Source organism: Primulina tabacum, chromosome 10, assembly GCF_025594145.1.
Source record: "Primulina tabacum isolate GXHZ01 chromosome 10, ASM2559414v2, whole genome shotgun sequence".
NCBI classification, from domain to species: domain Eukaryota; kingdom Viridiplantae; phylum Streptophyta; class Magnoliopsida; order Lamiales; family Gesneriaceae; genus Primulina; species Primulina tabacum.
Genome location: NC_134559.1, coordinates 2,141,634 through 2,153,475, shown reverse-complemented (window position 1 = coordinate 2,153,475; position 11,842 = coordinate 2,141,634). Strand labels below are relative to the sequence as shown.

The following is an 11,842-nucleotide window of genomic DNA, read 5'->3' as shown; positions in this document are numbered from 1 at the left end:
GAGATTTAAGCCTGGTGACCTTTTACTTAAATGTCGGCATTGCCTGCACCCAAATTCGCATCCCAAAATCAACTGTCTTGGACATCAACCAACTAGCATCCTGATCAGTTATCACACGAATTTACGAGAAGAAAAAACAGGAAAAAGCTTAAAATCGCAATGAAACCACGATTTTAGCCTTAAAATCTAAAAATGAGATCCGAAACATATTATGAACGTTTTGAACGGAGAATATGAGTAAGAAGATAAGAGAAAGCATGAGAATTAAGTTATGAGAGAATGAACCAATTTATCCGAGTTTTTGCAGGAGTTCAAGTTGGAGATTCCAGCAATAAGGACAGGCAGAAGCGCACAGCCTTTACGACAGAGTTGTGTAAATCTACAAACAATATTATGATATACAAAGAGAATTTAAAACAGAATATTTTTCTGAAAAAAGAAAAGATAAAGGAATGAACCGTGATTGCCCCCTTGTGCCCGTTGAGTATAACTACTCAAAATGGACGTCACTCCAACATAAGTTACAACACATTCTTCTAATAAAGCAATCACACATAAAGGAAACACATCACTTCAGCTGAGACAGGATTGGAAACCTTATGGTCGCGTTTATACGATATCTAATCAGACAAAGAAAGACAAACTTGCATTGATGGGAGAAAATTTCAGAAGCTAAGTTGAAACCTGACGTATACGAGTTCGGTCCATTGAAAAGGGAGAAAGGATAACTACCATATCAAGTTTACGAACTGCCATTATTTCTAAAATCACCAATATAGTCCGCCAAAAAACGAGCAATACAACGGGTTTTCATGCCCATAAAAGCATCGCAATCAGTTATCTCATGGCTTCAGAGCCAAGGCCAGACCAAACTTGGCACTTTTGTCGATAGACTTGGTATCCACCTCAGTTGAAATGGTGATGAGTGACTTTGGGCGCCATTCATGCTGGATTAAAGCACTTGCCTTGCCAAAGTGGTTGACACGTGCCTTCACAGTGGTCAGTGGATCCAATGAATGCTGAGTTCCAACAGTTATGGTATTCTCGTTATTCGAAAAGCTGTGGGTCACCTCTGCACCAACAGCGGTGTTGGTCAAAGGGCTCACAGTGTGGTAGTATGATGCGCTCACGGTGTCACCCTTGTCATTCCTGAAGAAACATAGGTTCGACATTTACTAGAGACAAACTTTATGATACGTCATTTGAATGAAATAGTTTTCGATGAAACTAGAAGGGAAAAGTATTCAAGAAAGCCAAAAATAAATGACTTACAGAGCTAAAGCAGCAATAAGGTCAGAATTTGTAAAGCTTGCTCCAAAGTTCAATTTGGTCAAAGCTCCTTCTTTGGTATCAAAAGAAAGATCGCTCCCAAGAGCAACGGTATTGTTTCCCAGAACACCAGAAAAGTTGACGATGGGATTTGCGGTCAACCCTATGCTTGAGCTTATCCCAGCATAATCATGCAAGTATTGAAGTTCCAGCTACAATTATAATACAAACAGAATCAGGTCAAATCCCCCAAGATGTAGTCCTTGACAAGGCCAGAGATTATGTAGGTTTTAGCTTACCTTTCCAGACCTTTGATCGGGAACTCTAAAGCTTAAAATTGTTTTGAGCCCAGGAGCAGGCTCATCAACCGTGATGGTGGTTAAGAGCTGAAATTCGTTCCATAACCAGTCAAATGCTTAAAAGGATGCATAAATTCAATCTAAATTTTTTCAACAATTTGTAAGAATTGTTTACATTACAGCATAAGAAAGATGATATACAAAGTATTTATCCAAAAAAAATAACCATTATTGGTAATTAAACATGTTGCATTTCATGATAAAAGCACGGATGTAGAAGAAAGGCTATACGTTGGAGGCGGTATCCACTTTAACATCAGTTGTGATGTTTTTGTGCTTCAACTGAGTATTGATATCGGCCAAAAACAATTCACCTTTCTTCGTTCCGGTAGAAGTGAGAGTCTGCAAACAAAGCACTAAATTAGCCAAATAATAGTAATTCATCCATGTCCATATATACATAGCAAACTAAAATATACTGCTAAATTGCTGCATGCGCTCAAAGCAGAAAAAATGCGAATCACCCAGATGATATCCATATTCCATCCCACCAGATGACATGTTGCAAGCACACCAGTAGTAAATCAAACAACATACCGAAGAGGAATTCTAGTTTGAAAATCAAATTCTTACGCATCACAAAATTATTCAATAGGAAAAGCATTAAAACTTCTTCAAGCATAATTAAATTTAAGATGAATAAAATCAGATACTTGACAAATGGAAATGAACCCAACTGATTCAGCATTACAATTCATATGCCCAAAATCCCATGCAGATGTGATACAGAATATAGACAAGAAAACATGTAAATATAAATACTATAAATCAACAATTCCAAGAACAATGATTAGAAGAATTGGTTTTACATCGCACGATGCATGTCAAATGATTTTAACACGTGATTTGTCATTGCTTTCCTATGGTGGAAATCAAATCATTTTAGTACATAAATTCGGTTAACATTCTTCATTTTGAATGGTGTTCTAAATATACATACAATGAAAACATGTCATATGGTCGAAATATATAAAACATGAAAATGTAACAGCACAAAAAGTATGAACTTGTGTAGAAACTTGAGCTCAAGCACTGACGCTTGCACAAAAACAGTGGTCCGTAACTCGTCAAAATAAATATTAAATACCAACATTAATAGTTCACGCTAATGATGTATTACTAAAATTAGCAATCAAATATTTGAATAAGCACGTAAAAGGAAAAAACACATAAACTGTCTCAAATGCCCGCAACATCAATCAAATCACTACCAGATCATAATTCATAGCATAACGAAAGAGGAACAAATATAATGAGATTTGTTAATAATTATTAAAAAAAATAACAAGTCAACATTTCAAGATCAACAAGTAATTAGAGGATTTTGTGGTATCATCAGGCGTAATTAATCACCGCGGAAAAAATAAACCGATTTTGTTTTTGAAACAATAAAACCCCCATAAATCGATACTTACAATTCCAGTGGGCGAGTAGGTAGTGATAGTAAACTTCTGGTCAGCCTGGTAATCCTTGTTCAAAAGATCTAATTCCAAGAAATAAAATCATTAAAAAAAGAACTTAAAAAATCCAAAAAAAAAAAGAGACGAAAATGCAACATAAAAATTTGAAGAAAGGATATCCAACATTCATCGAAATCACAATAACGAAAGAATGAAAAATCAAACCTCTAGCTCTTTTGCCAATATCGGAGTAGAGACCCGGACCCTTGCCCATGGTTTCCTTGATGAAATTAGAGAGAAAAATGCTGTGTGAGAGTGCGATATTTCTAGAAAGCGAATTGGTGGAGGGTATATATCGTGTGTAAGGAGGTCAAAAGCCCTAATTTTTTGAAGGAGTGTGAATGTGGTGCTATTGGAATCTCAGCCGTTGATGAGATTGTAGTGCTCAACAGCTTGATCTGCGCCGTTTATTTAGCTACTAAGCCGAGCGGTAATTTCTTTGGCAATAAGATAGAGACACAGGTGTATTGTTCTTCAAGAAAGTACAAATTTTTAAAATGGAATTAATTAATTATTCGGGGAAACAGTTTGGAAACCATTGACAAAGAATTTCATATTTATTGGTACATTATTTGTGCTTGGCCAAAAAATTTATTTTGATTTCCACACCCAAACAACTTTTTTTTCACCCGCAATAACCAATTCTTATAATATCTATAATCATAATTTTGGAATCAAATCTCATCATTGTACATCAATCATATTTGACAAAAACTTGTGTGATACGATCTCACAGGTCGTATTTTGTGAGACAAATATCTTATTTGAGTCATCCATGAAAAAAGTATTACTTTTTATACTAAGAGTATTGCTTTTTATTATGAATATCGGTAAAGTTGATCTGTTTTATAGATAAAGATATTGTGACACAGTCCCACAAGAGACATATTCATCGTATTCTTACTTGTGGGACAAAACCCATTTACAATTTACAAAAATATGGATACAAATCTTCCGCTTGCAAAATTTTGGATAAAAAATAACAAAAAGACCAAATGAAACCCCACTATGATAATTTCACCTTCCAAGGATGATTATAAATCTGATTTCGTCTACAAGTATGAGTTATTGTCTCAACCCACCGCATATCTTTCAATAGTTAAGGTTATTTCAAACGCATATCAAAAAAATAACTTCTACGATATTTAATTGAGAGACATTTTATTACAAAACCTCCTTCAAATCTGTCTTTTGACATAGATACTACAAATGTAACAATCGTAGTACAGCATTTCATAATTTTAAGGGCACAAACTTGATCAAGACAACCAACGGCACCTCACCTTAACCCAGGAAAACCAACATCTATTCTCAGGTTAACAAAATTAGCAGATATTATATTTCCCAAATCACAGTCTTGAGCCCACTACATACTGGCAACATGACCTCTGAAGTTATGTATCGGCCACCAAGACGCTTCACGTTTGAGGCCTGTGGATTCTTGTATCCCTTGATTTCATCGCTATAACGTTTTTTTTATCAGCCCGTGCTTTTGCTTCATATGGAGCTTTCTCCTCAGCTGCAGAATCAACAACACCAGTGTGATGACCAAAAGTTGTAATTCTACAAAGTTATGTTTGGGAGAAGAACCATAGAGGTGCTGATGGCCCTCTTTGGTGCATTTGGGTCCCTTTTCTTCTTCTGTTTCTTCTTCTTTGACCCATCTTCGTCACCATCTGTAGTTTTTTTTTTCCTATTTGGCGATGCCTTGAGAGAAAGCTCTTTCTTGAGTTTCTTTTTGAGCGGTACCTAAATCAATCCATCAATGGAGTCTCAACATAAGGCAGAGAAACTTAATCACATCATGGAAATTAGTAGTAGTAAATCTACCTCTTTCTCCTCTCCATTGTCACTGCCATCAGATTCTCCTTGCCCTGAATCATCGGTAGGGGAGCCTCCATCATCCTATCTTCATCCTGCGAAGATTTCAAACACAAGATTTTACAAATAAAAAAAATTTTGTGCACACTAATGATGTGTTTTCATGTCCGCTTTGATTGAAATAGTAGAAGCTAATATAATTAATAAATTCAAGAAAATGACAAACATACCTCTTCGTCGCTCTCATCTCCAGCTGCTTCATCATCATCGCCATTCTACAGAACAGCTGCCACTCCCCCTGCAGTCTTGCCACTCCCCAAGTTCATGATCTTCAGGCACACTTTACGGTAACATTCATATATTTTATCCGAGCTACGTGTCTACTAACAAACGATACTCATTTCTTTGAATGTTTCGGAAAAGGTGCTCCTGCTCAGTCTTAAATCTAATGAGAAGATCAAAGTAGCGCATATTTGAACCTCCAGCAGTATCCCTCTCAAACTCTACTCAGTCAATCTAGATTAATATTAAAACAGCAAACCCATCAACTTCCGCAGAACAAATACAAGCATATTATACATAAAGCTGGATAAGGAAATATTTATAATTAAAATTGCAAATTCTACCTCCTCGTGAAGAATGATAGCGGGTGGTCTGGGTAAAAAGAAAAAGCTCTTTTCGAGGGGGATAAAGAACTCCATCTTCAGCTTTCAGTGATGATTTCACAGCACAGCCATCCTGATTGGCGGGCACGGAAATTTCCAGGTTTAGTGACTTTGGCACCAGACAAACCACGAAGAATGGTAATAAAGACTTAAAATTAAACCGGGGTGAGTGATCTATTAAAAAAAACGAATATTTAATATAAAATCAGACATCCAGCTTACATCTGACGCCAGCTAAAAAAATCTGCACCTCATTTTATTATTATTATTATTATTATTATTATTTATTTATTTATTTATCATGACATGCTAATATTTAGTGGGTCTCAGTCTCACACTAGCAACGATTGGTAGCCAGGAATTCACAGAAGAAAGAGACGAAAATTAGCAGCACTGAGTTCCAGGTAATTTTCTACTGTCTGATTCGTACTGGAATCGATTTTTTTTTCTGCGAGCCTGGGTGGAAAGCTGCGTATTCATGCGTATGGATCCACGGGTTCCGGATTTTTTTTTATGATTTATATTATCGGGTAGGGTTTAGGTAATCGTTGTATTTAGAGATCGTAGCCTTAAGATGGAAATGGAAACGAGTCTATCTCAGATTGAATTGATTTGTCGCATGTTTTGATAGCTGAAGCTTAATTATCTGGATGCAAATACATTAGGAGGTCATTTTAATTGTAAATATGATGCTTAATTGGTGGTGATTGCAGGCGGCGGGATGTCAACGGCATCAAGGAAGCGGTTGATGAGGGATTTCAAGCGCTTACAGCAGGACCCTCCGGCTGGCATCAGTGGCGCGCCGTATGATAACAACATTATGCTCTGGAATGCTGTTATATTTGGGTATATTTTGCCATTTGTTTGTTTGTTTGTTTTTTTTTTTTTTGCTTGTTGTTGGCAATCAATTTAAAAATTACCAATTTTTTTTACTCACCTGTTATTATTATTTTGTAATTGCAGGCCAGATGACACTCCTTGGGATGGAGGTGGAACATTCTATCATCGAATCTAGTTCTCATCGAAATTTGTGGATAACTTATACTCTGATACGATTATTTTTATGTCTATACTTGTTTTAGAGTTTGCTTATACGCTTAGGTTTATGCAGTGATGTTATTTCTGCTCGTGCAAATGATAATCAACTTCATCAATGGCGATCATAGTGCATATGGTCTTACAAATTTGAAATTTAGGGTTTAAGGGATGTGTTGCCTTGGGCGGCATTTCGTGTGACAAGTTTTTGTTTGGTCTTAGTAGCCTCAGTTGTCAAAGATTTCGTATTCCAAAGATCTTCGACTCAGATTTACCGTTTTATTAAAATGACACAAATCCAAAAACTTTCCATGCCTCCTATGGTGCATTATACCAGACGTGCTTTCATTTTTCCAGTGGGTTATTTGAGCTGTGTAATGAATTTCTACAAAAAAGACTTGATTAGAGTTTTGTTAGGTTTATAATCTTTTCTATTTGTCATTTGTTTCAACCATTCAATTGTTTACTATTAGGTACGTTTAAGTTGACACTTCAATTCACGGAGGATTACCCAAATAAAGCCCCGACAGTGCGGTTTGTATCTAGAATGTTCCATCCCAACAGTAAGTTACTGTAATTTTTCGTTGCTTGGTTTTAAAATTTTTGCATGATTGTTTATTCCTGGTCGGCTTTTTTTCCCTTTGAATGCTCACATGCTAAAATAGATGATCAATGCAGCACGTATTAAAAAATTATCAAGTCATGCCTTCATAAACCCAGGTTTTGCATAAGAAGAAATTGTGCGTGTTGTTAAAAAAATTGTGTGAAGTAGCTCCTTGAATGCAGCGAGTACTGACATTAGTCTTCTTGGTTGCCTTTTCTTTTTGGTCAAACTTATTATTATTAATGTAGGCTGTGATGTCATTTCTCCAATATGCTACATAAACTTCATACCTTCGGTATCTCAATTAATTGATTGTCCTGGGTATTTTGGTCAACTTTACTTGTATATAGTTCTGTTTGGCATATTGTGTATCTACTTCCTCAGCAACAAGGGCCATGTTTTTAGGTGACAACATTCCTTAGTGGAGATGTGTTATAGATTTGAAGGAACCACTTAACCTCACTGTTTTTATTCAATATCGCATGTTTCTCCTGCTCGGTGTGTTTTGTTGCTGCACAATGAAATTTCTGTTTCTTAATGAATTCAATAATTGTTTTTATCGAAATTGGCTTCTTCAACACCTTCACATAAAGTTTCTTATACCTCAAATTTAAACTCACTTGCTTTTGGGCCTCCTTTTGATTTTCTGGGTCCAATGGGTTTGTCTATTATTAATTTTTTATCAACCGATATGTTGTGAAAAATTGGCACGCACTTGCTGCTGAAAGTGACTTACCATTTGTGTCTAGACTAAACTAATCTAATGCTATGATATGGAATAACCATGATGATAATTTGTTCCAAAATAACGTGTCTAAACATAATTGACTGAGATATTTATTATGCACTCAACATGTTCTCATTTACTTCTGTTGTGATCAGTTTATGCAGATGGGAGTATATGCTTGGATATTTTGCAAAATCAGTGGAGCCCAATATATGATGTAGCTGCCATACTTACATCTATTCAGGTACGCTGAGGCTGAATTTGGTTTGTGTGATGGGATGAATGCGATTGTTTGTTTGGACGATAAAAACTGTGATGCGATTAATAATGCAGTGATTTGCTATAAAATAAAGAGAACGGGATTAAGATGGTGATAGGAAATATACAAGTTTACCCCTTGAAAATTATATAATTTTTAATTTTTTGAAAATTTTTGATGAAATTTTCCACCATCCACACCATCGACTTTCATATGAAATTTGTAAGTGAGATTAATTTCTCTTTTCTATACTCCATCACAGACAGACCTCGTTCATCAATCACCTCTTTAACATTCTTAATTTATTTATTAATCTCCCCTTTACTCCTCGTCTCCTCATATCCTCACCTTCTATTCCTCTCCTTAACAAACGATGGTTGATTGCTATTTGCTAAGGTAGATGCTAAAGAAACTTTTGGGGCACTGGATTGTGGGGTAAAAAAATCACTCCAAGAAAAATACGGACAATCACTAATGTAGTAGTTAACACTGAGCCCATAGATTCTGTCAGCCGTAGAATTCAAACCAAATACTTGATAGGTAGGATTTTTAATCAATTCAGCCATAATCAAAGCAACTAAATGCAACCTAAGTCTATAAAGTGGTAAATACAATATTTTCTCTACAACGCCGGGCATTAGTTATTCGCACTTAAATTTTCAAAAAATAATAAAATTATGAGATCTAATTCTTTCTCCTAAAAGTAAGATTTGATTGACAACATGCAGTTGAATTGAGTTAGTTTCTTTAATTTTATTGTAACATGGATGTTAATATCCAATTGGAGCTATCAGCTATGCCTATGCTCAATAATGATGTAAACTTTTGTTTGCGAGATAGATGGTCTAGCTTTTTTTTTTCAACTTCATCTCTTGTCTGAAACTAAGCCTACAAGCCATTTACTTTGTTTGCAAATAGATTTATTGGGCTTTGGGAATTCCTGTGATCTTGATCAGGAATCAATTATAGAAGAAACTATAATTTCTTTGTTATGTCTCCTGGTCAGAATTAACATAAGAGTTGTGTTTGCCTCTCAGTTTTCCTGAATTAGCAATGTGTATAAGCTGCCTTGGTTTGAATAAAATTGAAGTCAGTACCTTCCGATGTCATCTATTGTACAGAAAAAAACGAATAAAATATTCAAATCCAATGTACAGATTAAAATTTAATGAATGGACTAATAATAGGTTGTGTTTCAGATCTCTCCGTAAAAAAGGATATGCTGAATCATGTTCTTTCATTTTACTCCAATGACTATTCAAACATCATCTTTAATTTAATTTTTTCTTACAGTCATTGCTTTGCGATCCAAATCCAAACTCACCAGCAAACTCCGAAGCTGCTCGATTGTTTAGTGAAAACAAGCGTGAATACAACAGGAAGGTGCGCGAAATCGTCGAGCAGAGCTGGACAGCAGATTAGCGTTTCCATCTCAAGGACGCGTTACAGGAGATCGCAACTGATGGTCAAGATTCAACCTGCAAGGTCATTTCTCCTGTTAGAGTGATCTTTGTTTGTGCAAAACATTTGGTTCAGTATTGTTCCTACATTATCGACTCTCTTATACTTGGCAAAGACACTGTTATGATTGTATTAACTATTGCATACTCAATTTCAGGGACCCTGAGTTTCTTCATCTCTATATATTTCGGTGCTCTTGTTTGTCATATGTACATAATAATATCTTTTATCAGCTTTAGTGAACGTTTATTGAATTGTCTGATTTTCCAATCTATTTCTCGAGTTTCTGTATAGAAACAAGATTCTAGATTTTCCAATGAACAACCCGTGAGATGATCTCTTAATAGAGTTATTAATTTATTACCAGTTTCATAGGCGAGATCAGATATCCCTCTTACCTGCTGGTTTTGATGACTCTTTAGAAATTTTTGGGGTGAAGGGCTTGTATTCAGCTGTTGAGGAAATTTTTCATCAGGTAAGAATTTAGTAATATTAATCAGACCGGTTCTTAGCCGTCCAGATCTCTTGTTTTAAATGGTATTCCATCTCCTTTATAATATGTTAACTTATCGACTCGTATCAGTTTCTGCACACATGGAGCAGATAACATGGACGTGTATATGTCGGTAAACATAGCCATAGGCGTAGCGATATTAAAGGATCTAAGTTGTCATCATGAGATGGATTATTGTCAATCGATTCTTGGGCCACTCTTTATGTTGTGTTATCTCAAACAGACATCTTTATTTTAAATCACCAACCATATTAGATTGCATCGTCTCTAGTTACTTCTAATCTATCTGTTTCATCATGAAAGTGTTGACATATAATCAATCGTTCACTACATACTGTAAGACTTTTCCTCTGGAGCTAGCGTCAGGGTAGTTTTACTTCACTATCTTCCTTTGCTATAAAGCAGCCGCATACGCATACGGTACGTGTGTGCGTGTACCATATAGAATCGTGGTTATGAGTCAAAACCATATATGTGATTGCATGGTTTCGTGAAAACGGGGGTTGTGATCAGTGGTATGAGTTGTATTTCTGGTTTGTGCAAATTTGCGTTTCTTTTAATTGCATATTTTTCAAGTCAAATAGTTATTTCGGCAACAAATATTTGATATTATCAATATCATCATTGTTTAAATTTGTCAATAGATCAAAACAAATGTCCATAGGATCCCCCCGAGATGGAAGATTAATTTCATGCCACACAATGTGTGTGTGTGTAAAGTGCCTCGAATTAAATTGAAGTTGTTGCATCATCTACTTAAAATGTCGGTGGTTATTGGATACACACAACCAACTACTCTAAGTCGCATGTGGTTGCGTTGGACTCGTGCTGCACTTGGAGCCGGGCACGTAAATTATATAGCCTAGGTTTATAAGATCTCGAGATAAGCTATGCATATGATATGTTTTCAAAGGATTCAGAGGTTCCAGTATTCAAACAAATTTATCATTTCATGCTTTTGATTCAAGGCAAAAAAAAGTTGCGGCCTCATCTGGATTCTTCTTTCCCAACTTGATTTGGTGCGACCAATAAGTAAAAGAAGGGGTGGGTGGGTGGGGGAGGAACGGGCCAGCTTGCATATCAGAATCATGGGTTAGTTAATGTTGGAAAATTATTGTAGGATTACAGAGTGCTTAACTGAAAAAGTATTTGAATAATATATTTAACCACAAATTAAGTTATGTTAGGAAAGTGACATCGGAGAGTATAATAATCCTCCAGATATTATTATATTTTGTGGTGAGAGACAAATACTCGTTTTAGCTCAGCATTGCTGGGATTTGTAAATCGAACCCACTTTCACTGAATCCACATTTAATTTGTTGTCGGTGCCCCTTGTACCACTATAAAAATGTTTCAAATTGAGTAGTTAATTTTATTTATTTATTTTCGTTTTCTGTTTAGTTTTTCTTTTAAATATAAAATTTATACTTTTATAGAAATACTAATAGAAGAAATCAAAAATAAAAAATGACCGGTTAGATATAATCCAAATTTTTATCGGGTCTTCCAATTTTACCCTTATATGATACTAATATTACATTTTTTTTTTGTTTTTGTTTTCAATTTCAACAAACAATCTTCCAATTTTATCCTTATATAATACTAATATTACAATTTTGTTTTTTGTTTTTTTTTTCAATTTCAACACACTTATATTTTTATTTT

The 11,842-nt window shown here is 35.3% G+C and overlaps 2 protein-coding genes and 1 long non-coding RNA gene across 5 annotated transcripts; 1 reads left to right on the top strand and 2 right to left on the bottom strand.

Annotated features, from left to right (window-relative positions):
* Window positions 1–621: 621 nt before the first annotated feature.
* On the bottom strand, window positions 622–3,435 carry LOC142505749 (mitochondrial outer membrane protein porin of 34 kDa-like). The gene is made up of 6 exons (XM_075618855.1): window positions 3,254–3,435; window positions 3,044–3,111; window positions 1,860–1,970; window positions 1,569–1,655; window positions 1,273–1,481; window positions 622–1,149 (listed from the first exon to the last, which is right to left on the bottom strand). The coding sequence occupies exons 1-6, from the start codon at window positions 3,300–3,302 to the stop codon at window positions 843–845; spliced, it is 831 nt and encodes a 276-aa protein (XP_075474970.1). The 5' UTR covers window positions 3,303–3,435; the 3' UTR covers window positions 622–842.
* A 776-nt stretch (window positions 3,436–4,211) lies between these two features.
* LOC142505102 (uncharacterized) lies at window positions 4,212–5,752 on the bottom strand. The gene is made up of 4 exons (XR_012804373.1): window positions 5,536–5,752; window positions 5,298–5,425; window positions 5,140–5,249; window positions 4,212–5,004 (listed from the first exon to the last, which is right to left on the bottom strand). It is a non-coding gene; the product is annotated as an uncharacterized LOC142505102 (long non-coding RNA).
* Window positions 5,753–5,834: 82 nt separating this feature from the next.
* On the top strand, window positions 5,835–9,835 carry LOC142505100 (ubiquitin-conjugating enzyme E2 2-like). Of its 3 annotated transcripts, none has more exons than XM_075617929.1 (7): window positions 5,835–5,978; window positions 6,288–6,420; window positions 6,538–6,563; window positions 6,686–6,739; window positions 7,083–7,172; window positions 8,096–8,184; window positions 9,493–9,835. In XM_075617929.1, the coding sequence occupies exons 2-7, from the start codon at window positions 6,296–6,298 to the stop codon at window positions 9,619–9,621; spliced, it is 513 nt and encodes a 170-aa protein (XP_075474044.1). In that variant the 5' UTR covers window positions 5,835–5,978; window positions 6,288–6,295; the 3' UTR covers window positions 9,622–9,835. The 3 variants fall into 3 exon arrangements, with proteins under 3 accessions (XP_075474044.1, XP_075474047.1, XP_075474046.1); XM_075617931.1 differs by lacking the exon at window positions 5,835–5,978 and adding an exon at window positions 5,989–6,104; XM_075617932.1 differs by lacking the exon at window positions 6,686–6,739 and having other exon boundaries at window positions 5,840–5,978; window positions 9,493–9,716.
* Window positions 9,836–11,842: the final 2,007 nt, after the last annotated feature.